The 27,142-nt window shown below is 38.5% G+C and overlaps 1 protein-coding gene across 1 annotated transcript in view; it reads left to right on the forward strand.

The window, feature by feature from the left end:
* nectin1b (nectin cell adhesion molecule 1b) overlaps positions 1–25,044 on the forward strand; it is a 135,799-nt gene extending 110,755 nt beyond the window's left edge. The window contains exons 8-10 of the mRNA XM_041045993.1: positions 4,703–4,799; positions 9,431–9,532; positions 24,805–25,044. Of these exons, the coding sequence (XP_040901927.1) occupies positions 4,703–4,799; positions 9,431–9,532; positions 24,805–25,044 (439 nt within the window). The remainder of the gene's footprint in view (positions 1–4,702; positions 4,800–9,430; positions 9,533–24,804) is intronic.
* The last annotated feature ends 2,098 nt before the right edge of the window (positions 25,045–27,142 follow it).

The raw sequence follows: 27,142 nt of genomic DNA on the forward strand, positions 1-27,142 counted from the left end.
ATAGAAAGGTTACTTTTTGTGAGTGCATTGTAAAAGTCATTTTCTTTGCTGTAAATCTGCGGTCACAGATTACTCTTCTCAGTTTAAGGATTAGGTATGTTTTCTCCTTGCTATCCCCCTTAAATCTCCGCTTAAGCTGCCCTGAGCCTTTTGTAGCCAGCAGAGCGAGGAGGAGCGAGGTCTTCAAGGTGGATGTCTGAGTAGGAAACAGTGCAAACTTGAATGTAGCGCATGGTTCCCTGCCCAGTGCTTTCTGCTCCCCACAGGCTTGTGGTGCTTGTCAGCTTTCATTAGTGTCTGCCTCTCACAAAGCCAACGCCCACATGCTGCCTGCATCGCACTGAGCTCTGAGGAAGTCTGTATGGAATCACACAGCAGAGATGCACATGAGGTGGTCGAGCTGAGATGAACATCATCATATCTGACTAATGACGGATTGTGCCAACGTTAAGTGCAAAGCCCAGAATTAATTACACTGCAAAGCATCAGGGGAGAAAGTGCAGAATACTTTACACAAATCTGTGTATGAATATGTGCTGAATATTTTACTCACCATATGTTATAAGCATACATCATAGCAGACAACAACCTCCATAAATATTTAATTTTACACAGCCTATCAACCCATACTTTTGGGTTTATTTCTCTCTTGAACATCACATTGTTTTATTCCAAGTGGCAATTTCACTTAGTAATGAGGTTACATCTCCACAGCTGCTGGTCAATAAGAAATGTAAAACCAAGAAAAGCTGCATATATCTATCACCAAGAGGCAAGAAGAAAAAAAATAAACACATATATAAAGTGGCAATAGACAAGCTTTTTGCTTTGCCATTGTGGAAAATCCCCTCCCACTTCCCCTCCCACCCTCACCTGGCCTACTGATTCCTGTGGCTCCACCTACAGAATCTATATAGGAAGCCAGCTCACATGGGGCACCCTCTCTGAACAAAGAAACCTGGATGGCCTCATGGTGGATGCCTCACCCTGCAAAGTTTGGACTGTGTACATGACACTGTAGGTTTGCCTTGTTTGATGGTTCAATGGTGAACAGCCTTGATTATTTCCAGTAGGACTGTGTTGATGTTTCAGTAGTGGTTAAGCTTGGTTACTCTGTAGAGAATATTTTAGTTAGTAATTAGGTTGTCTTTGTTGGTTAATTCATTCAGTGAAAGTTGGAGATATTTGGATTGATGGTGTATGGTTATCTTCTTCTTGTTAGAAACCAAACAGCAGTTACCTATTGAAACAATGAACTGGAAATCCTGTGGCCTGGCTCATCTGTCCTAACAGACTCTACCATTGAGTTGACTGATTTTTGATTATCCTAGGAGAACAGAGTTAAGCCAAAAAAAATTCTACAACCATTTTGAAGTAATGTGTTGTTGGTAGTTGCTTGGCTCTGAGCAAAATGAGCAGCGATCCAGTCTTTGTAACAGCAGTGCCAACAGTAATAATCAGAAACGCTAGAGGGGGAGAAATTGTCTATTGCCACTTTAAGATCAAAGATTAATGTTACTTATCTTGGCAAGCGTTACATTTAAAAAAACAAACAAAAAAACTTGCTCCCTGTTGTCCAATATTATTGTGTGTATTATCTGTGAATTATTAAAACAAAAACTGTCATGTTTCAATCCCCCTTCAGTTAGTTTGTCACATGAATGTAAGTTTATTTTGTACAACTAGATTCTCAGTTTGCATGTGTAGCTCATTGTGTCCTAAATGCTACATGCTAATTCTAAGCTAGGTCTCACTCCTTGTCAGTGGATAATTCTGGTAAATCACAACTGCTCTGTTTCTCTTGGTTCAAGCCATCTTTAATTAATTATAATTCTAAATCTACTTTTCTTCCGAGATCTGACAATGTGGTGACACATTAAAATCATATCAAATGGGGCAAAAGACACGAGGAGACAGCTGACTGGAAAGGTTTTGATAAAACTCTACAGTTAGCCAGCTATTGGGGAGAGAAAAAAAAATTATTTATCAAACTGTCCATTTTTAACATTCATCAATTTGTGGATTGACTTTCTGGTTCAATTTTGTCTTACCATACTTGCCCTAGCAGAGGAATTAATAGCACTTTTAGTTTGACCTCTTCGTCTGATGAATAGATTTTTTTAATTAATCAGGCTAAACTGTTGGCATGTTTAAAATCTGCCTTATATTTTTGACCATCTGTTTCTTGACACATCAGACTTGGAGCAATGTTACTATGTCAGCAGATCTCAGCAATCATTTGACTTAATGTTATCGTAACTGATAGAATGGGTGGCCAAAGCTGAGAAAATTAGACCCAAGTTGGAATAAACTGAAATGATCTCTAATCACACTCGAGGGTGAACGTGCCACTGCTCAAATGTTAAATCTTTGGAAAAATATTGAACTTTTCCTTTCTAAATTTTAACAGGCAGTGATTTCTCATGTAATAGTTAGTTTGATATTGGTGAAGGTCTTCTTTTAATGCTTTCTGACACAAGACAGTACATATGCTAATGTCAGCATTATATTTTAAAGATTAGTACTATATAGTCTAAGTCTGAAGCATGGCATTGGGACATAGCTTGAGTAGCTGAGCACTCACCTGCTGTATGTCAGTCGATACATGTGTGCCTGAGCACACAGCTGTATTGTATGTTTGTGTGTTCTACACACATGCCCCTTCATCAAGCACTGATGCTACTTTTCGCTCTGTTTTTCCATTATTATGTCAACTGCTAGTGACAGTCTGTACACTGACAGTCTCTTGAGGCTGGTGCTTGTACGTAACATGATTACAAATGTAGCTGAATTCAATCAAGAAAGGGAGGTATGACAAGGGGGAAGTGGTTGCTGTGGGGTGATTGTCATGAGTTTCTCCATGTTTGGTCAGATTTAATAAACCCACTCTGCATATGGGGTCCCAACACAAAATTTATCTGAACAGGCTCTTTCACAAAATGTGCAATGAAAAGCAATCATTGGGAGCCCCATGGGATCAAATGTAAGTTGAAAAATGCAGAAGGATCTGAATGCAAATGCTAAATCATACATAAAGATGGTATTGTTTCATCCTGCTTGAATACATCTGTACCAACATGACAATGTGCATCTTGACTTGTCTCAAAACGCAGTAGATATTGTATAAGATATCAGGTGATGCCACATTTCTTTTAAGAAAAGGACATTGACGTCTGAGCATGGGGTGTTCATCAGCTTTCTGTGTCAGCAAACAGAAGAAAAGTCATGATTTGGTGTCATGCACAGTGCAAAGAAAGACTGAAAATTACATTTTGTCTCATACATTTCAAAGCAAACAATCCTGTTCGCTGTCAGCTTTTTTTCAAAAGTTTTCACCTGTATCAGAATCCAGTCAATCATAAGCAACGGATTACAGTGCTTTATAATGAGCACGCTGCTGTACCTCAGAAACCGCATTTCCACAAAACTCATAATTATCTGTCTCAGACAAAATGGATGCTTCTCCTCTGAAGGCTCTGCGATGGAGGAGGTTAGATGAGGGAGTGTGTTGCACGCTGCTTTTTCTGTGTGTTTGCTGTGCCTCTGTGCTGCAGGCAGGCTGAAGAGGGTGCCACATGAATCTGGCCATGGCACGGCAGCCCTGTCTGGAGACAAGGTGATACGGACTGGAAATAATGAGCGTGAAAGAAAGAGTTAAGAGGTGCACTCATGCACAAATTTTCTGCACATTAAAACGCCGACTTGGCCTTGCAGAAAGGTCATGTTATTCAATAAGGACGTAAACCAGTGCGAATGGGAGGCGGGAGGTACTGGAGATAATGCATGTAGGTACAGAGCTCAGTGTCTGTGCTCCACTTCATTATCTTTGCTCACTCCTGATATCATGTCAGAATATGGCAGATGACATCTGACTACCAGCATGTTTGAGGGAAGGGGTTTTCTTTGTAACGATTTCATAGCAACAACCCTTCTGCTTCCTTGTCTGAAATAATTATCTGCATGCACTTCAAACAATTTAAACATCAAGCTTTCAATTACTGCTGTCTTTCCTGTTCACAATTTAATTTTCCTTCTTATTATCACATCAATGACTGTGTGCTGGAGTGGCCTTTATCCTCAGTGAAAATTTCATTGCTGGTTTGAAGAAAGTAGTTGTTTACTGTTCTGTTAATGGCGGCATGTAAATGAGCGCAGGTGTTCAGTTGTTGAGGCTTTGTTCTTCCCCAGGTGTGTCAACAGAAGGGCAGGGTGAGTGCATTGGGATTTAGGGGATGGTAGTACCAGGGATCCAGGAAAAGGTGGAGAGCAGAAGCTGCCTGCTGAGCTCTCTGAGTCACAGCTCAGGACGACATGTCAAACAAACAGTTGCTGCACAGTAGGCAGGGTGTTTGTCCAAGTGGCACTCTGGATGAGGCTCAATCCACCCTGAGGACTTGACTCACACATGCCCTTCTCCCTGCCCCCTATACCTCCTCCATCCCCATCTCCTCACCTCAGTGTCCAATTACAGCCCACTCTCATTAGCACAGTGTCTCTCCAGCGAGAGCCTTTGAAAGGGCAGGGGGAATGGCTGCCGCCGCAACAAAGCCACCAACACGAGATCTATCAAAATCCAAGGAAAGAGTGAAAAAGGCAAGTGCAGGCAGGACTTCTCATTATAGAGTGGTGTAGAAGGTGAGGGACGTAAAGAGTGGCAATCCCTTACTGTGCTGAGTGTCATGTTATCTTTTCACTCTCTTAACAGGACCGACCTCCCACCCGCCCACAAACCAGCCCCTCCCCCGCCCAAAAAGAAGAACAGTGACATGAAGGGACACTTGACATCTGATGACATCCAGGTAAGCTCTTCCTCCTCCTCCCCCTCCTCCTCCCTTTCTCTTATTCTTATCCTCTCTGGCTGATCTGACACAAATGCTGAGAACTCTCCAGATTTCCTTTCCATTATTTCTGACATTTTTTTCCACAATGTTTGAGTGAGATGTTTAAAATTTATGTCGAAATATATTTAAAAACTGTGCAAAAGTCAAACATTCACAATTACATTCATAACAGAGTAATCCAGACCTAATGTGTGTGTGTGTGGTTTTTTTTTTCTTGAAATGGGATTTTACTCTATATCAGTTTGTCTTTATGGTTGGTGTTCGAATGTTATTTGAGATGGATGTGCAATGACATTTTAGTCGCAGGAGGCTATTTTTTTTTTTTTTTTAAACGTACAGTATTTCTTACCTTACAAAGCTCTGAGTGGTTTTCATCCTCTGCTCTGGACTGCCGCTTGTCACAGCGCTCCTCTAACAATCCAGTTACAGTACAATTAGCTGAGAGTGCTTAAGTATCTAAATATAGAATTGTCTTGTTACCAAGCAAAGCCAGTAACATGTAATGTAATTACCAATCTGAAGCTAATTAATTTCTTAATAAGTAAAATAATGGTAAGTGGGTCATTTTGGGCACATAAATACTGACCTTGCACTGCAGCAAAAATATGAAAGAGCACCTTTTTGTTTTTGCTGAGAAGCAGATTGAATACTGTGCGCAGGTACAAACCACTATGATTTCCCACAGGGTATATGCAGCATGGGGCTGATCACTGTATGTAGTATATGTATATTGCGCTAATTTATTCTACTTGAACATTATTTAATGAGAGGTATAGATATAGTACCACTCAAGTCTGATAAATAGCTCCATTTCTCTGTAGTGTTTGTGTTTTTTGACCCTAAGATACGATTTCATAATTTGAACGAGCAGTTTCGTTATTAATCAGAGACAAACTGAAATGTCAACATTGAGTGGATTAGTGAGAGGATTCTGCAGCTATAATAATTTTCTCAGATCACTGATCTGGGCTGAAGAGGCAAAACACTCACTGCTACTGCAGAGACCTGTGTTTGATCCCTGACAGCAGTGGTTTTGGGACAAACCTCTTCATTTTAAGCTGGTTTTGAGTATGTAGTGTGCTCAAAACAGTGAATATGCAAACTAAAAAAACAATAGATTTTGACAGACACAATTCTCCCACAATGTAATGCACAAAGAGATGGAGGAGAAGCTTCTCACAGCTGGAAAAAAGTTAGATAAATTGTGGATGGTGGTGAAACAGCTCTGTGAAAATCTCAGAAAACAAAAAAATAACATCTGACTTTTTGGCAAAAAAACATTTTGCTGTCTCTCTGCTACGTTTGATTGGCAGTGTCATTCTAATGTCGCAGTGTGATTGCCTTTGCGTGGTAAGCATGTTACATAATCTTCTGTATTGTTCTGTAACACAAAGAAGTGAAATACCAGTCAAAAGTTTGAAAACACCTCCATGTTGTGATTTTTCAGTGTGCTATAAAGATTAGTATACAGTCTACACTGTATGCTGTTTGTATGTATGGAATTAGTGCATGGCTTAGGTATCTCAGTTAAAGCAGCATCATTCCCCTTGCACCAGTCTACTTGTGTGCACTATTGCAATTATGAAATTGCAACACAACCTCACACCTGAAACATGCCTCTTGAATTGCCATGGGTCAAAAAATATTCCAGAGTCCCTCTGGAAATTTGAAATCTCATTTTCTATGGTCACACCGACTCTGCACAGCTCCCTTGAAGACTGGCTCCTGGTCTGGGGGATCAACATCAGCTGGTGAACCCACAGAACAATATTCTTTGGTCAGACTTGCATGGGAATTTTTTTTTTTTTTTTTTTTTGCTAGGATGGTCAAGGACTACAGTACAAAAATAAGTGGCCATTCCAAACTGGGGAGATAAAGTGGAAAAAAGAATTATTAGAATCTGAATGATGGAAGATTCACCTAACCACCTAGTTGGCCACTGCGTATCAGCACTGGTGAGATTTTAAATCCAACTTTATGATAGACTTTATAGCTCCAAGGTCAAACTCCTGGACATCTGGGCAGAGAAAGGAATGGAGCAAAGGGAAAGTAATGTGCTCTCCCCCCTACACAACTACTGCAGAGGAGTACTTGAGTAAGGCACCTAATGCCCGACTTACTGGTGATTAGAGGAAAGATGAGGCTGTAACAGATATTTTATAGGGTTTAATGTGTTGTATTTTATGGCTGTAGTTGCTTTTAAAGAAGGTGCATAATCAGCAAGCTTGCATCTGGTAAAATAAAAGCAAGCAAAGTAAAAAAAAAAAAATCACTGCAGGTTCATGACATGATGGGTAAAGTATGCATGAATTAACAATAATCACTGATGCAAAAAACAATAAGCATCATTGTTATACAAGCAGACATGTGCAGAACAACATACATGAATTAACAGACCAAAACAATTTTAAGGTTCAAACTTTCGGGTTTCTTAGTATTTACGGCCGTAATTCACTCTGTGCAGCAGGTCATGATGTAACAGTGACTGCACACAGACACACACACAGACACAGACAGGCAATGCCAAATGCAGTATATCCTATTATTGAAAAAGTTGGATATTGCAGCTTTATTTCAGGATAGGTTGCTAGGTGACTTGAATGTCCTGAAGAAATTGGCAGCATTATGGTTTTATCATTGCCCAATGCATAGAGCAATACTTGCAGTGCATTCAAAGTATAAACATCTATGCCTGCCACCCAAACTATCAGTCAGTGTATGTTGTTACTCCTATAACCAAACAGACGACAGCCATCCAGGAGGCCGGTGTCTTTATGTTCCAAACAAACGTTTCCCCCAGTTAATTGCATATGAAGTGCTCGGCTCACTGTTCGACCACTCAGCCATTAAATTCTTTGCCTTTTGATGTAATATGAAAAGCTCACACAAACCATGTGCACACTGACGGGCAATCAGCCGCTATTTTTGAGTGTAAGAAAAATGGGGATCAAACAGCATTTGGCAGACTTTTGATTACTCAGATTGAGCAGCACAAAGGTGTAGACGGGAAATTCATTGTTCAACATCTATTATATGAATCTTACATTTATTACTTTGATAACTTCATTGTTCTGGACACAACTTTGATTTCTTTCATTCACTTTTATTCCTTTTCATTGTGCAATGTGCCAGTCTGACAAATGTTTAATGAAGGTTTTATGAACATTTATTTGTTATTAGAAAAATTAATTCTGTCATGTCATGAAACGTTTGTAGAGCCTGTTGTGAATATCACACCTTAGAAACCCTTAAAAGGCACTTTTCTGCCAGTGCCATCAAACTTAGCTTTGTGATAATGACAGAGTTTGACAGATCAATTAGGAGAACTCTGCAGGGAAAGTTTAAGACTGGCGACCTGTTGAAAAGGAAAACTGCGTAATGAAATTTAAGTTACAGTGATTCAAACACTGTTGAATGCAATTGCAATTGCAGTTTGCAAAAAATATTGTTTCCATAAAATAATGTATAAACATCAGTTTATTATCTATTATAATGTCATCTTTGAACATCATCCTCTTCAAATCTAATATTATATAAAGTTGATTTCAGGTATAATTTCTGCTTTAAATGTAGTTTAGACCTCCTGTTTGTTGTAATGTTCAGTCCTTTGAAAACGTTTTCACTGAAATAGCAGCCTATGTATCGTTTGTAAGCATATCACTTAGTTTTCCACTGAGAATAAATAGCCTAGGCACACATTAAAGACTCAGTCTCCTTTTTAAATTAAAATTTTCCACATCTCAGACTATCAGCAGTCCATTTTCAAATCCTCAAACACTGAGATAGTCCTGTGGAATATGACAAAGCCAAGGCACAATTGTAGAAAATCTTCATTCAAAGGAGTTTAAATATTTCAGTTCAGCAACATCAAACCATAAAAAACCTGTAAGGTAAACAACTGTGCTTTCACATCATGACAGGGAGTTTGGTTTTGTGAGTCTGTTGAAAATAGTTCATGTTTTCATGTTTTGTTCTGATATTCTTTTATTCAGAATGAATATACAAAGATGGTCTCAATGAGCTTTATTCATATATTGATAATATGTTTACTAAGCTGTAATTAATGTGCAGCCTTGCTGTTTTGTAACCATGTCACCTTCATGTACGAAATAAATTCCTTACAGATCTTTCCTTCAGTGGCTATGCAGTGCAGCCAGCTCTTGCAGTTTTACAGTAGCTTTAGCATCTCTGCTCCCCTCTTTCAAACGTTTGCATCATACCTTTGTGTGATATGGAAGCGATTAATTAGACAAATAACTTTGATGCACACAGAGTGCAGCAGAGCGGCAAAGTTCAACCTGCTGTGAAACTGTATTCCTTGTCAGATTTCAGCTCTCGTTTCTGCTTGTTACTGAAAACAAATGTGAGCCAGTTAAGTTGAAAGAAAAAAATCAACATAATATTCTGCTGCTGAAGTGTTGTAGCTTTGATCTAATGTGTATGCAACAAACATCTTATTTTTCAGTGATGGCAAAATTAACCTTGGAGCAGATTGTAGCACAGCTGCAATATAAACTAGTTGACCTGCCTGGTTTGCGGAGTCTTGGGGCTCATTATGGGTCTTGCTGAGCTCTCGGTGTTTCCTGTAGGTGGTTCATCTCGACAAGGAGGAGGAAATGCAGAAGCTTCCTCTTCAGCCTCCTTATTACGACATGGCGCCCTCTGAGTCGACCCCCTTCACTGATAAGCCGGTGAGTAGTGATGCCATGAGCAGGTTCAAAGGAGGCGTCTCTATGACAGAGTCATCCATAGCTGCCTTAAGCCAACAGTAATTGTTCGTCAAAGGGTGAACTTTCTGTGCCATCGTGCTCGGAGCTTTTTGAGAATTGATTTACAAATGAAATGCAGCACTGCGATGCTTCCTGATTGTAACTGAGGATCTTTAACGTAGCTGCTGCTTCTCTGCTTGTCTGTTGTTAAAAGTGGACAGGATCATCTCTAACAAGCTCACCAGTAAATCCACTGGGTTCTTTTCAAGATCCTTATCTTGTCATTTACATCAACACCACTCACCTTCTATTTAAGCCTGGGCCTGTCGACATTTATGCTCTCTGTGTGTAGACTATTTCACATTCTGACCCCAACATTCATCACCCCCTCTGCCCTCTGCCCCACCTCCCCTCCACTTCCTCTAATCCACTGTAATTACTTGCGTGTTTGCATGGCAACCGTGTGCAGATAAATTGCAGTGTGATGCTCTATCATCGTCCCTCAGTATTAACTGTTGGCTGTGAAGTGTTTGCCTTGTTGTATCAGATGCCTCTGCTGACTGTGGTGAGCCTCCCTCAGTGCTGTATTCTTGGGGCTTTACTTGCTTTGGCTGGAGTCTCGGCTTTTGGTTAAAGAAAATGAAACTTTTGGACTTTTAGTCAATGTGTGTGCATGCGCAAGCCCTGTGCGTGTTTTGTGTGCATATGCAAAAGAAAAAAAATTAAATCCTTTCAACTGTGTGTCTCTGTGGTAAACATAACACTTGCTGGGTCAGCCACACAACGGCTAACAGGAACATTCTGCTTTAAATTAGTATTATTGTTACTACCCACATTACTAATGAAGGTAAGCAGTGTCATGTTGTGACAAACAAGGAAAAATATGTTGTTGGTATAAATAGGAAAATACAATTTGCCGAAAGCTGATGTGCAGAAACTGATGACAATATCATACAGGTGTTAATCTGGATTCCTGCAACACCTTGTACCTCCATACATTGTAAAATCTCACAACTAGTTTAGTTAAATCAATTTAGTTTTTTCATCAGCCAGAGTAGTTAGATCAGTTTGTCAGTCTAATTTCAAATCACCTTTTTCTTTTTCAAAACCATTTCAGATTTGTAATTATGAGCTCATGTCCATATCTTTCATTCTGTCAAGAAATACCATGAAAAACAAAAAACAACAATGAACACTGATCCTAGTCAAAGGTTTATCTGTGTGTCCAGTGTCTGACGTGGCTTACTCCTCTGAGTCATACATGCTCCATTCTTGTCCAAAAACTACAACACATCACACACTTGGTAACATGCTTGGTTCTGTTCTGCAGATGGAAACACTCACCAGAGCACCATGCGTGTATTAATTCACTTCTGAAAATAGTCCTTATTAAATGTACTATTTCCACCCATAAGAATACCTTGTCCACCTGTTTTGGGGGATTATTTATCTCTTTAAAGCAAACTGACTATATGTGACCTGTTTTCAAAGACCTTTATGTCTTTTTTTTTTTTTTTTTGGTTTGTTTCCTGTCATTATTTGCCCGTGAATGTAGTTTGTCTTTGGTACAGTCATCAGTGCCATCTGACTCTCGCGTGTCGTCCTTGTGTGTCCTCCACTGTCCTGAAAGAACCACTTTGTTTTGCATAAAATGACATGTCGTTCCATCTTTAATGTCCATCTTTGGTCAGATTATTCACAAGAAAGGAACAATGAATAAAATATTCGTCAGTTCTGTGATTAAATTAAAAATGTTCATGATCATCATCATCACCTTTAAGGAGAAGAATGACTGAGGAAATCAAAACCTCATTTGTTTTAATGTAGTCGTGTTGCTTTGTTGTCTATTTTACATCTTCTGTGTCTTCACTAGGAAGAAATGGACTCGGGAAGTCAGAGAGTGTTGAGAAACAAACTAGGTTGTTGTTGGTTTTTGGTCTTTTCATGGGATTTGTTGACTATGAAAAAAAATATAGATATCACTTTTTAACAAACGTATTTCCTCAACCAATCAAAAGAGTGAACCAACTGTTTGGCTAATTTAACTTACAAGGCAGGTTTCATGCTCCATAACTGATTGTGCTTTACTGATGCTGTTGATGAACTGCATGCTTTGTGTTTCATGTATTGGCCTGTCATTCAAGCGTTTTAAAACTTCTGCTTTGCATTTATGGTGTGCTCTTTTAAATGACTCATCTTTTCTCTACAAACTTGCATAACCCAATTACTATCACTCTTTTCCTTAGACGAATTGATTTTGATTTTCTGTGTAGTAATTCAAGGACATTAAACTATCATCTTCAATTCTATGCTCAAAGGAACCGGATGTTTAATTCTGATAATCCTTGGACACTGAGGGTAGATTTTTCTCAGATTTATTTCTTATCTCTAATAACATCCCACTTAAATCGAAGTTTAGGGCTTCTCGTAAGATGAATAGGGTATCACTGAGGTTTTCAAAATACTATTTGTGAGAGACATGCATTGACTGCTGAGCGTCAAGTGTTACTAATGATGATTCTCTAGGGGCAAAACACTATCTGCCGATTTTGAATGCGATGTGGCTGTAATTTTCCCCCTGATTGCACTCTGGTCATGACAAATATTCCAGATATTTAAATATCCAGCGAGTTCAGAGTGTGAGAGGTGGCGAAATATGCAATGGTGGAGAGATTGCACGGTAGATTTAAATTATTAATGTGAAATTCTGTAAAAGCTTCAATCATTTTTATGTAATCCTTTCTCAGATGGAAATAAGGTACATTGATGCAATCGGGGGACAACAGGTATCATCCCATTGCATTTCCTCCCTCACACCCCCTCACCATCCATCCTAAGATACTATATATGTAGATACAGGATAGCTGTCATCTCTGCTTTGCATTTACTTTGTCATAACTCTCTTTTGCTCCATTGATTTCATTAGCAGGAAAAAAGCAGGCAGACAAAAAGGAGAGGCGCAACCATTTGATGCAGTAATTTTTGCTCTCAGAATAGAAAAATATTGTGCAGCAGCAAACTAGATTCAGGAGTCTTTAGTCCTCAAAATGTATCCTGTGAAATGGAAGATTTGTCCGTTATCTTCTGATTCCTGTCATCATTCGCCCATAATTCTAGTTTGTCGGTAATACAAACATCAGTGCAGTCTAAATCCCATTTGTTCTCCTCTGTGCCGAAAGAACCATTTTGTTTTAGCTTTTCATCAAATGACATGTCATTCCTTCTTTAATGTCAGTTAATTCAAAACAAAGAAACACTGAATAAACAATTTGTCAGTTTTGTGACTAAACTGAAAAATGTTAATCACCATCACCTTTGAGGAGAAGAAGGGCAGAGGAAATCAAAACCTCATTTGCTTTAACGTAGTCATGTTACCTTGTCTATTTTACGTTGTCTTTCAAGCCTATACCAAAATTGCATCAGTTATTAAAAATTTCTTTTAATTTTTAACATAATAATAATGTTAATGTCTTGTCAGAGACTGAATTCATCATTTTTCAGATTATTATTGACCCAGTGCCTTTGAGTCTCCTTCATGAGCAGGACATGGCAATCTCAGAAATATTTTTGTAATTGGACAAACAGCACTAAAAGCTTTCATTGTCATTTATTGATTACCCCATTAAGGTAATTTACTCAGTCATCCACTTGGCCAATTGCTCATCGAGTCAATCAGTCAGTCAATCATTGGACTTGTGTTTGTGCACAGTGGTCAGCTGCTGGTTGAATGAAGGTCTTTGTCTGTGTTTACATGCACAATGATTTTTCCAGTATTAAAGCAACCACTCCAGCATCTCCATGAACGTGTTTCTGGGTTGTGTAAATACCTCCATGTGTTGCACAGTAACTGTGGTTAAGAGCCATAATCAGTGAATTCATACAGTCATCATAGCATAAATTACTGTCCTCATAGTTTTAGTTTTTTGAAAGATTGTGTGGACATGCGTTCACCATAATCCAAGCATTAGAGCTGCAACACATGGTCAATATGTGTTTGGTTTGTTTCGTTACAGTGATTGTTTTTGTTTAAATCCAGTTTTCATGCCCATCAACTCTAAGCATTGCATAATTTCTGAGAAACGCACACGAGCAACAGAATCATGAATAAAAAAACTGAAATAATCACATTGTAACTGAATGAAAGCATCTTTCTGTTGCCACACATGCCAGCTATTAAACTGAACAATTTTATGAATCAAAATAATGGATCAATATAATTATGTGCATGTAAACAAAGTGTGAGTCCTTCTCCATCTCTAACCTTTTGTTTATGGTCTTATATTAATTTCTGTCTGTCTGTTATGATTTTCTGTGCAGCATCGCCATCTTTTTGTCATCTTGTCACATTCAGTCTTAATCTGGCGTTTTCTTTCTGTGCTCCATGCTTACACGTTTTTCTTTGCCTTCATCGCTAACACTGCTGCTCACAAACTCAAAATGTCCCCATGACCATCAGATCTTCAAGCAATATTTTTTCTCACACCATTCTCTCTCCCTCTCTAGCCCCCCCTCTCTCTCTCTCTTTCTCTCTCTCTCTCTCTTACTGTCAGTCTACCTGTTTTTCTCACTCTCATATTTTTGGCTGCCTCACTCCTCACACACCTTTCGCCTCTCTTGTCTCCAGAACTCAGGCCACAAGGACTGTGATGTCCAGTATGCGGAGCTGGATACTGCAGCTTTGGCCTCCTCTCCCAGCCCACGAAGCTCTGCTCACACTGGCCCTGGGGACCTTGTCGAGTATGCAACCATCCAGCCTAGCTCACACTAGCGCATGCCATTATAGGCCTTTCCCCTCAGACTTTGGCCTCAAGGTACACAGACTGATGCACTCCTTCCCTTCGTTCATCCCCCTTTCACATGCACTGACCTCCCTTTATATGCTCCACGTGGTTCCCTTGTCTACCTTCGTCTTTAGTCTTGGCCGTCTTTTGATTTGCCTCTCGCTGCTCTGCAGAAAATTTGAGGCAGTGTAATTTTTCAGGCTATGTCTACACAATATAGCACTCATGGAGGAGATGTCCAGTTCTTTGATGCAACAGAGCAACAATGAAAACTAAGTCTAGGTTGCACAGTATTGCGAGAGACCATAGGATCAGCCATATAAGTGCTCTGTTGTTTTCAGAAAATGTCATGAACAATATGACTCAGTGGAAAACAAAAACATTTTTTTTCACACCTCATCATCTTCTTATCTGTCAGTCTTTAAATGCATGAATCTTTATCGTAGCGAAATCTATATAGATAGTGTCTCCCATGTAAAAATATAATATTCCTCTCTAATGCCAATAATACGGGAGATTTAACTGCATGAGTCTTTTGCATGAACATCTCAGAGGAATGGTGAGTCATTATCTGTGCGTTTGTTTTTCTGAATGAAAACAAAATATTTAACTTTGCTCTAGGGTATTTTTAAGTCACGTTTGCAATGACAAAAATGACAGTGTAAAACACCGAGCATATAAATATTAATGTCAAATATAAAATATTTTTCTGAACACATACACAACCCTGCAAAATTTGTTTCTCAAGTGATTATGCCACACTAGACAATCCTGAGTCGTAGCAGGGCAAAACAGGGTATCAGCTGTAAGACGCTGCTCTGCTGCTCTGATATCTCATTTGAACCCCACTGAAGAGAGCCAAAAGAAATCCTTTCTATCAGACACAAAATACAGTCCTCTATACCACTTGAAATCTTCATTATACATATACAGCAAAGTGGGATATAAGGGGGCACAAATCGCCATGTCGCCAGACTGCTTAGAATGCTTTCTATGACAATTCCTAAGGCAAGTAATTCCCCGGGCAATTCAGGAGGCTTTCTTGAGGCGATTGTTGAGACATGCTGAGGCGCACCGCAAAGTGTGTTATTGAAATACTGTAGCAGCAATTCTCTTCTAATTTAAAGACAATTTCATCCCAGGGAAGTAAATGTAGCTGTAAAATACATTATGGCACATAAATCCTTTAAAAATTAAATCTATAACTGGAATGAGTTGTTTGTATTTTTGAAAATCAGTGGGTGTGAGACACCATTGTATATAGAACGGTGCCAGAATAAGTGACTTTAACTGAATGACAGCAGAACACTATCACTGTTTGTCATCTCGAGCTGCAATTTTGGATTCACTATTTTGGTGAATCACAGATGTAATACACAGGCAGCTACAATTTAAAGCTGCATTAGGTATTCACTCGTTGGGAGTCCCAGATGGCAACAGGAGATGTAGTAGCCAGGAATCATGGGACACAATGTCAGTAAACTTCGAACACATTTATCAATCCAGCAATTCTGATGCTTTACACAAAAAGAAACTGAAGCCACAGAATAGACAAAAGACAAGTGAGTCCACCTTTCTCTGGACAAAGCATCAGGGTGCCTAGAGACAGTTTGTACTCAACTTGGTTTTATTGGTTTGTTTGCCTTTTGATGATTGGAAATTACGTAAGATATTAGTTTTGTTTTCCCACTTACAATGTGGTAATAAATAAATAAATAAATAAATAAGTAAATAATCAGTCAATCCAAACAGAATGGTTGCCTAGAGGAAGTACTGCATTTTTGTACTACACTGAAGTCATAAGGGAGAGGTCTGGGTGGACGGTGGGCATGCAAACCACAGGACATGGTAAAATGTTAATAAGGGCTTCTGCTTCAAATCACTGTTGGCATTTTCAATATTTAACCAAGATCACAATCTTTCCTCAACTATAACAAAGTGCCGTCAGTGCTTTAACGCAACTGCCAGCAATGTTTTGTTGTAGCAAGAGAAGATACTGGAGGGAAAACAAATGAAATAGATCAGAGAACATTTTCCTGATACATTCAGTATCAGCAACTTGACTAGTATGTTAATTACTTCAGAGCAGTGAGCCAACCTGCTAAATTACTTCACAAAAGTCACATTTATAAATTTATTTTCAGAACATACATTTGGCCTGGTTTTTGGCTCATAAATCAGGACCTTCTTGAGGTGTTAATTTGGTCACCATGGACCCAGAACATTTCAAATAATGACACACACACACCACCCTAAATTACTCCGACCATAAATATCAAACAGCGTGTTAAGAAGAGGTGCTTGTTTCTGCTGCTTCCCCTTGTGATTAAGGCCAAGGAAATTAGCAGAATTTAATATTGTTGTACACAATAACTTAGCTCTACTACAAAGCCATGTGCACACAGTCTGTACTATCATCGCAAACTTATCTTTGGTATTAAATCTTTGGCAGCTGCATGTGGGGAAAAAAACTCCCCAAAGTCTTCCAAAAATATCCATGGTAAAACATAATTTATTCTGGCTTTGGGTCTTAAAAATCTTTGTTACACTTTCTCTGCTTTACTTGTAACAAGGGTAAAAGAGGGTACAAGCTTTTTTTTTTTTTTTTAAACATAATGTTTTTAGGACATCACTGAAACAGGTAAAACTGAATCAGAAAAAGAAATATTATCTAATCTAATCTAATCTAATCTAATATAATATCTATTGGCAGTCTTTTAGGACTGAATGGTAATGAAATACCAACACAGTGATATTACTTGTACAAAGCATTAACTTATTTAATACAGTAGATGTGAGAATCTACATTACAAACTTTTGTATAAGGAACATCGCTTCAAGATTTGGGTACTGTAAATACATTTTTCTCCAACAACTGAACACAAGAAATTTTTGAACTCTGATGTGGAAACATGTTCAATCATCTGATTACACAGTTCTGAGACAGAACAGACAAATTAATGAATATTGATTAAAGTCTAACGTCGACATTGACAAGGTGTTCAGTCAGCAGCTTTGTAATTGATGGTAAACTATAGCAAGTGGAATAATGTCAACATGAAAGTCCTCCTGAGAATTGCCTGTTGACATTCTTTGTTTGTAATAAGGCATTAAGCCTCATCTTGAGTGTCTCCAGTCATGAGGTTACACCATTCAATAAAACCTTTGTTTGCCGAGCCAAAGACTGAACCAGTATGGTCACAAAATCCTCACTTTATTCTCTGAGAGGAATAAAGGCTTTAAAGTTCACCTTTGGTCAGTGACTTAAAATTAATCAGAGAAATAAATCAGCTAAGTGTTAATCACAACCTGATTTTATTTTTCTAGCTTTCAAATGCTTTGACAGAGTTATTGTATTATCAGACACAAAAACTTATTTGGGCCATAATTCTCCAAGGTTATGTTATCTGCCCAACGTACTGTTGCTCAGAATGACTTCAAGGTGAGCAAGATTTCATTTAGATTAATCCTCAGAGTTAAATGTTTGCATTTAAGAATGTTCCTCTTGTCCTCCTTTGCTTTGCATTTCCACAAAGTGGAAATGAAAGAAGCTTTTTCTTTCAGTGACAGACAGAGGAGAGGAAGCCGGACCTGACAGAAAAAGCAAAGGTTCTCTAAACTTCTTGAATTTTTTAACACTTTGGCCACTTACATTTTAGCAGCTTAGTACAAAAGCCGCATGTACTGTTGTGTTAATGATGAAACTGCTTCTCCAGATCACAAAAAGCAAATCACCTCCGGCCTTCTGTTGCATTTGCCATTTGAATAATTGTTGAATCTTCCATTTTGAAGCTGTTGATTTTTCTATTCTTGCTGTGTGAACACCTGTGGAAGTTGAATGGACATGCTGAAGCAAGTATTGTCTCATATTTGGTTCTTGGTGTTTGCACACTGTTGTCTAGTAGACTAAACACAGCAAGAAATATAACAATAGTAATAGGTGCACTCATCTGTTTATTTTGGGCAAAACTGTGTTTCCACCTTCACACCTTTTTCATTTCCTGTCTCTGTTTTTGTTTATTAGGTCAAAACAGATTTGACTTATTGTTGTTTTTGAATCTTTTTTTTCTTTTTTTTAATACGAGGCCCAGTTTCTGTCAGTGGCTGAGGGGACAGACATGAGCATGTGAGGAAAAGCCATTCATTTGCATGACATTATGCTTTTCTCCTCTATGGAAATAAATGGAAATAAATTCATCATATTACTGCATGAAAATAAGTTCATTTTACAACTTAATACAAAAGATTTAAAATTCAGTTATATTGATTAGTCTGTTGAATTGCAGCTACTTTTTGACAAATCTTTTGATTTTTGGGTGGATGTTTCCCATGGCCCAGAGCAACACAGGAATAAATCAAACCAGCTGGGTCAATGAGTCCAATTACTGTTCAGCTAAATGTTGGAACAAGATACACATGTAATTTAAGAAACACTGGATCAATGGGGACTGATGGTGCCATATGCAGCAGTCTTGGAAATTAGGCATGTAGATTTTTCAAGCACAACAGCTTCCTAAGAATAGAAAAAAAAGGCAAAGCTTAAAGGTGTAGGTGAGGATATAGCAATAACAGTGATGTTCAGTTGAAAACTGAAAATATAAATTACCACCAACTGCAATGAAATAATGAATGTGACGTAATTACTCATAAGAGGGCCCTACGTGATGCTCTGCAAGGTACATCTAATAAAGAACAAGAACAAGATGAGCAAAAGTAGTGAACTCAAAATGATTTATGAGTGATGATTTTGGAAAAAAGGGAGTTAAAAAAAAACTTGTCTCATGGGACATCAAACACCAGGACATAATCTCAGTTCATGATAACATCCTATAAAGGCAAAGCTAAATTTTAGCTCCAGATGTTGCTCCCCTCTCTGTGTCAGCAGATGTTGCATCTGTTTCTGTGTATAATTTAAAAAATAGAGTGAGAACTGTAGAGTTTTCAGTCAACTTCAGTCATCCCTTTTCAGTTTATACTTTCCCAGTGTTTGACCTGATAATGGGCAAATCCAGCAGGAACAGATACCCCTCTCTTTGTTTCCTTAATTTTATGGATTAGACTGAGAGGATGTGTATAATTTTACATAAAACTCCTGCCTAGTGCTGCTTTAATTAATACTGACCATCCTATCATCTCTTCTTTTTCCATTAATGGTCTTCTTTGCATTTAATTTCCTTTTAAAAGTAAGTAGATGTCTTCAGATAGGCTATTATCCTAAATCATCAAAGCCCTTGGCCGGCTGCCCAGAGTTTGATGTTGAAACTCTGGAAATACTTAGAAACAGAAAAAGACACATTCAGCTTGACTTCTGCTGAGGATCAGCCTAAGGTGAAACAGACTACAGTCATAAAAAATATATTGATAATCAAAACTTATGGGTCAAACTCTCAAACTCCACCAGTTGCCAATTGGCACACAAGGGTATATATTAATTCATTAAATTCATGAAAAGAAAAGTCAAGTCAAAGTCAAGTAAAACAAAAAAGTAAAAAAAAAACAAAAAAAAACAAAACAAAAACCAAAGACAGGCAGAACTTTAAAGACAAATCTAAACCTCCATTAAATAGAATCTGAAAACCAAAGTCGCACCGACTTTGGTTAATTAAAAAAGACACTATGGCTAAAAGCAATGCAGTAATCTCTTGTTTTTAGAGTATATTTATTATGGAAACTACTTGGCAAGCTGCTCACAAATAAATGTTTCTATGAGTGTAGGTGTGCTGCCAGCGTAGCAGATCTTTTGCTTACAGCATTTGTAGAAAGATGTGATTCTCTGGAGCTCAGACGGCAGTGTGGTGCCTCCTAGAAATGTATTTGACTGTTTCTCCAATGGAAGAAACCCACCCAGTAACACCAAATAACCCCACACACTGTCCATTATATCCATCTAAGATTGATACATGTACAGCAGGTACTCACCCTTGTTTAATAATAAAAGAGGCACTTACATCAAATTTTGTGTAACTTAGATGAATTAATTACCATGAAATAACAAAGTAACCTTTCAGTAGAAAGTCGGTTTCCATTTATCTCTTACTGACTACAAACATGCCACTATTTCTTGGTCAGTAGCAGCTATCACTCCAGGAAGTTACCGCTTTCTACTCAAGACAGTCTGATATGTATCACATGTAGAAGCGAATATGTCCATTTGATGCTTTTTCTGCACAAACTAAACAAATAAGATAGAATGTGAGCTCAATAGGATCTGGAGAGTACATTTAGTTAATTTTTGGAGAGTCAGGCTAGCTGTTTCACAAAAAAGCACATAAACATGTTTCACAAAATGTCAAACTACTGCTTTAAATGGTTAAAACCCCCACCCCCAAACTTGGAGGTGTATGTTGTGCTGTGATTCATTCAAAGCAGCCTATTTCTCACAGATAGGATTGACCATATTTTTCTACAGAGTAGCACTATATCCCTTTCATGGAGTAAGACCTGTAGCTACAGCAGTTTGCTAAAGTTTCACATCTGAATCCCTAATGTCTCAAGACAAACCCATAAGCTGAGAAAACTGCCCTTCAGACTGTTGGTTTTAATTTATTTGAAATTGCTAGAAATCACCAAAGTCTTCTCAGCAAGCAAAGAAATTAATAACCTGACAAAGTCGAAAGTTTTCTTCGACAGCTTGAGCGGTCCTTGATACTGACCTGAAACAAATAAGCTTTTCAGACACTCCTGTCAATGTCCCCACCATGTGTGTCAGGACAGGTTTACTTGCATGTCTTTTGCTGTGAAAACACCAATTCACCTTCACACAAGATCACCAGTCACCCTTTTGTCTCTCTGAGATCCACCGTGCTTATTTTACCATTCATCCCTCACAATGTAGTTTTAAATTAGAAGTTCTTCTTTGGGTACAGGGATACAGCTAAGGGTAATTTCATAGAAGCCAGAGATTGAGACAAAAAAAAAAATTGTTTATATAAGTTACAACACACATGTTGGTCTTAAGATGGACTTCAGTCTTCAAAGGTTAGTTTTGCTTATGACCTGCTTATCAAAAATCCTGTGTTATAATCCCCATGTTTTATCCATGAAATATATTCCCTTGTGTGGCAGCTTTGTTGTGTTTCAGACATTTGCAATTTTATATTTTGTTTAACAAATGCAATAATTTGTGGGCAGATTTAAGTCTGTTTGTGGTTTTGTTGCCCCACCAAAACACTTTCAGAGTTGGGATCGTCGTTTTCGTAGATGTAGAGATGCTTGAGGAATATTCGTAAGTTCCATTTTCACTCTCATCCATTTTTTTGTTCGCATGTCTGCTATTCATTACTGTCATTTCATAATCATGTTTAAGCAGTCATCAGCTTCCTTTGAAAACATTAAACAAGTTTCTTAAAAAGAAAGGTTGAATTTGGGGCTGCTTAGGGCCCTGTGGTAAACAAAAACACAAATTCTAAATGGAAAGGCCCATTTTTATTTTTGTGCTTATTCATTTGTTTGTTTATTTTTTATTACTTTGTCATTTTCTTCAATAACATTTTCACTTTTCAGTGGAACTAGATTAGGTTTGGTTGATTCTTTCTTTTTTTAATTCTGCTCAAATTTGGCCCCAGATTTCTTTCTAACAATAAACACTAATGACCCTCATTCAAAGCAGCAATTGTGTGTTCCTCTCCAACTGTAATGTTTTGAATACATCAGAATCTTATTTAATCGTGTTTAAAATCAACACACATGACAATTTAGGGCTGACGGTACTTTATTCATGTTGGTGCTGATCAACATTAGTGACCGCTATAAAGGTAATTTTGTTTGCATCCTGTATTTTGTGGTGATTTCATGCTATGATTGTGCTATAATATCCTCTCTGTCAGAATGAGCAGGGAGCCCTCTGAAATGGAGTGTCATGACAAATTGTGGTGTTTGAAACGTGAGTCTCCTCGTACCCAGAAACACATCTTGGTGCATAATTTTAATTCAGGACAGGTGTTAATGTCAGCAAAGCTAGGTTTTCTTTGAGTTAAATCTAACCAGTCCATTTCACCCATAAGTGGGACTACAAATGTCTACACTTTCCTGCAGACCAAACTTGTTGACTATAACTCTGAGCTCTATGTTACAGCTGCATTACCAGATTCCATGTTTACACAGGGGCATGAGCGTGATTGGTGACATCCTGAGGACACAGTGTACACAGCTCCATTAAAGTTCTTAAAGCCATTATAAACTTTCAAGCAGCACTATAAGCACTGTGTTTCGAATTCTAATAGATAAACAGCCAGACAATGGATGCTTGAAACAACATGATGTAACACATTCACAGCGGAATATTGGCTGCAGTTGTCTGGTTAAATTAAAGCAGCAAGAAAGGCAAGAAGTGTATTTCACAGAGTCTGCTGTTGATGGGGCAATGTGTACTGGCCAACTGCCAATGGGGGGCAGCACTTTACCAGCAACTCAGGGTGTCCACCGTTAACGTATATAAAACAAAGAAATGCACACTTTGGTCCCTCGCCCCCCTCACCTTCCCCTGCGTCAGACTGGACGTCAGGCGTACAGGGACAAATCCCAGTGGGCCACTCCATCTGTGGTCCGGTAGACTGTCAAAAAAATTCAAGTTTTTACCAGCCCTCTCTGTGTACCTGTCATTCAGGGTGTGCTGGGCATGCTGTGTGCATGTTGTAGGAGTGGGCTCACTGGCCACTCACAACCAAGTTTGAACTCTGACCCTCATTAGGTTAACGTTAGTGTGAATAAATCTAACCTCCACATAGGGCAGTTGGTGACACGTTGCCAAATTTGCATGGACTGGGGAATAATGTTTTCCACACAGGTTTACCTTGCAATTTGATTATGTGACAGGTGGGTTGTTTTATTCAGTTATTGTTAGACAACAGTTCCAGACCCAGACCTTTTACTTCTGCTGGTAAGAGGAGTACAGGATGAGCCATGAGAGGTGGAGGAACACGAGGCAGAGGTAGAGCAGCAGCAGGAGAAATGTCGCTGAGAGAGGAAGGCTACAACACAGGTTTTTTGCCTAATCACAGTTTCAACTATTTCATCTTCTCATGTTGAACTGAGTGAACACTGGTGGCTGCAGTGATTCTCTATTGCCTCTTGAGGTACAAAGTGGAATTCCAAGACAGGGCAGGACAGGACTAGCTGGTTAACATGTTCCCTTCAGAAGATATTTCTGCCAAACAATACATAGAGATTCAGTATCACAAAGATGTTCAGTCATGTAAATATAATAATTATGGGGATGCATTACTTTATGAAATCATGTAAATATGAGGAGTTCTACTCAGCCTGTGAAAAGAGCTGTATAATGTCTTCTGTGGCACTGGAGGAGCTTTCTACAGTCTGAGAAAATGACTCCAATTATGTCATCAGGGTTTCTTCTCAGATTTAGCAGAAAGCCTTCTAACAAATTTTGGGCATGGGATTTGAAAGACGTGGGTTTTTACCAGTCAGAGAGTGTCGAGTGAACAATCCTACTGAGATGCATTACGGAAACTGTAATGTCTTGATCCATTATAGGGACTGAAAATCAGGATGTCTTGGCATCCGCTGCATTGATTCTGACCATTATTTTTCAAATTTGTCTCCTGTGATTCTACCAGCTTTGTCAAAGTAAACGCTAAATCTCAAGTGCCTCTTTAAAAAGGCACTACTTTACTCCAAGTACCGACATTTGCAATCATTGTGGTTTAACAAAATGTGATTTTAACTGAATGTGATGATTTAGATCAGTTTAGTTTAAAAAAAGGTAAATGTTTATTGTATAACAAAGTGGATGTAAAATCCTGATCCAACTCCAGACTCAGAGGGCCAATTTGATTCCTGATAACTTTTGCAGGTCCCAAAACAAAGACCTCCACTATTTTCTGTATCTATGCCTAAACCACTTTGTACCACCATCTGTATCTGTACCTCTCTGATTTATGAAAATAGGGTTCTCAGTGTAAAAATTCAGGGGCTGGTTATGCACATATGGCATCTTTAATGCCACATCTGCTGCTGTAATGAAGGGACTGCTCTTACACTTTTCCTTTACAATAGACATAAAAGTAAACATTTGTTGTATAAATCCCTCATGTTCTACAAACTGACAAGTTAATGCATATATCATGACAAGAAAAGACACAACAGCATTATTTGAAGACTGAAAAACCATGAGTACAGTAGAAATTAGATAATCCAGTCCTTTTGGTTTCTTGGTTGCTCAGTGTAGAGGAACATGTGCATGAATATGTATTCAATTCTGGATAAATTTGAATTTGTACAATGTTTATCAGTAAGGAAGTATGCAGTTGAATTGTTGCCAGTGCCAGATACTGTTTATAATGTCTGCTCAGTAAACCACTTCTACGTGGCTTAGATAAACTGTTATGCTGTGCACTGTAATGTACTGATGTGATGACACTCCATTTCAGGTTCAGTCAACCTTCCTGAGAAAAAGAAAACCTTGTGACCCTGTAGCATTGGCTACTTTCTTTTTCTTTTGTCCTCTCCTCACAGGACTCTGGGAAGCGTCCAGAAGAGTTGTTGAACCCGACTGAATACATGAGCTACCAGCGCATCTGCAACATGGAACACTTTCCTGAGTCTCAGCCCGCTCCAGCTTACCCTCCTGTTACTTTCTTGCCTCAGCACCCCTACACGCAGCAACCGTCCAACGAGCCCATGTACTCCAACACAAGTTTCCCCGCCCCTGGCCCTCGAGCTCCGTTCACTTTCCCCAAGGAGCAATCCGTGTGACATGCCACACAACTCTTAGCTCTGCAAGAGGCAACATGATAGTGCCACAAACGCTTCATAGAAAATAAAGCTCTGCTGAACGGATGCGCATCCATCCCACCTCGTTTCTGTTAATGCTGTAAGCTTAAACCACATGTGGGCTTCCCCCTGCTATGATGAAAGTGTCATATAACTTGTGACCCTCAGCCCCCTGTGTATTGTGCACTGTTTGCTCCACCGAGGCTGTCTGTAGGACCCCACTCACCTTGTGATGCTAGAGTAGCTGACACCAACTACCCTCTTTCAAATCCCCTACCCTTCACTCCTCACATGTGCCCGCTCACCCTGTTTGCTTTTGATTGCTTCCTCACCTTTGAATATTTTGCTTTTTTGCCGACAGTCTAAACCGTGTACAGAATATGCCATTGTTTCACTCAAGATGTTTTTTTTCTTCTATTTTTACATTTCCCACAGTGGTAGTGACCTTTTATAGCAATGTGCTTCTTTTGTTTTGTCTTTGTCTGTCAATCATATGCTTGCTTCTTTGAAAGTCATATACTATACTGTTTGTGTGATCGGGTGTATTCTGGTGGAAAAAATAACAAAAAACAAAAAAACAAAAAAACAAATGGCATTTGATTTGTAAAGCTAATTATCAATCTATAATGACATGGACTACCCCTTTAATGACAGTTAATGACAGGGTTGTTATGTGAAGATGTGAATTGGCAGTCTCTCAACTGAATCGTTCATTACTTCTCATAATAGCTTCGCTGTTATGGAGTTTGACTGGATATTTCGGACTATTAGAAGCGAATGTTATCCTCATTAGCTACGAAGAAAAACAAAGGGCTTGAGATCCAGCAGTATCTACTTTCTTCTATTTCTCCATGTATTATTATCCATCCATCCTGGTCATTATTATTATTATTATTATTGTTATTATTATTATTATTATTATTATCTACCAGTAGTTGCCAAAGACATAGTTTCATTCAGTTTTTTATCCATTTTGTTTCATTCTAGCGTTTACATGAAAACTACCTGGTTTGATGGGAAATAAAAGTTGATTGGCAATGTGCTACACTTTCCCAGTTTACATTATCGCTTGCCATATACTGTATTTTCCATATCTGTATGTGAAAACCTGAGTTCCTCATGGAGGTTGGTTTTAGGTTTGTGGGTCCTTTGTGTTTGTGCAGAGTTATCAACCAACAGGAGCTGTTCTTAATGCAGGTGCAATAGGTGAAGACAATCACATACACGGGTTGTCCTGGAAAAAAAAACTGCTAAAATTATTTTTAAGTTACTCTTGTCATACCTAAAGGGAAAAACTTTTTCAAGGACAGCCCACACGTTTAACATATTTAAATTTTTTTTTTTTAATTAATCTGTACTAATATAGCCTAGCCTAAGCTTCAAGTCAGTCTAGGAACCGCTAAAGAGAAAAGCTTGCTACTGTATTTTTTTAGAGAATGCTTAGTTATATACGATAGCACGCCACTTATTTTCAGAGTACATTTTACACTGTGACAGTTAATTTCAGACCGTACATAAGCTAATGTGCTTGACGAGCCAATTTCAGGATACTGCCTCCCACACACAAGCCCTCTGGACACAACAAATTTGCATAAATTGAAAGTTCACATTTTTTGCCATGTCAGATGTATGTTTGGAAAAAAAGAAAGAAAAGAAAATACTTGTGTTTGTGCTCAATGTGAAAAAAAAATATATCCTTGAGGTGTTGAAGGTAATTTAGTGTTTACTCTTAACGGTGGTGGTTAATGAGAGTAAAACTTGTGAGACTTTCTCCTGTGCTCACCTTGTTGTCTTGCAATGGCTCGATATGTGTGCTAGCATTTAGTTTAAGCAGTGGTCTCTGGTTCGAACCGCTGAAGGAGTTTGATATTGCTGTACCTGCTGTGTGAAAAAACACTGAAACACTACTTTGTCTTTTTGTGACACGTACTATTCATGAGATCCTTCCTTTTTATTATTATTATCATTATTATTATATGTAAATGCTTGCTGCAAAGTATGCTTAAAATGGCATTTACGTATGTTCATTTTCACTGTTGAATCCTTACAATTTCAGTCACATTGATTCATTTCGGATGTC

The sequence above is a fragment of the Toxotes jaculatrix genome, chromosome 9 (assembly GCF_017976425.1).
Source record: "Toxotes jaculatrix isolate fToxJac2 chromosome 9, fToxJac2.pri, whole genome shotgun sequence".
Classification (NCBI taxonomy): Eukaryota; Metazoa; Chordata; class Actinopteri; family Toxotidae; genus Toxotes; species Toxotes jaculatrix.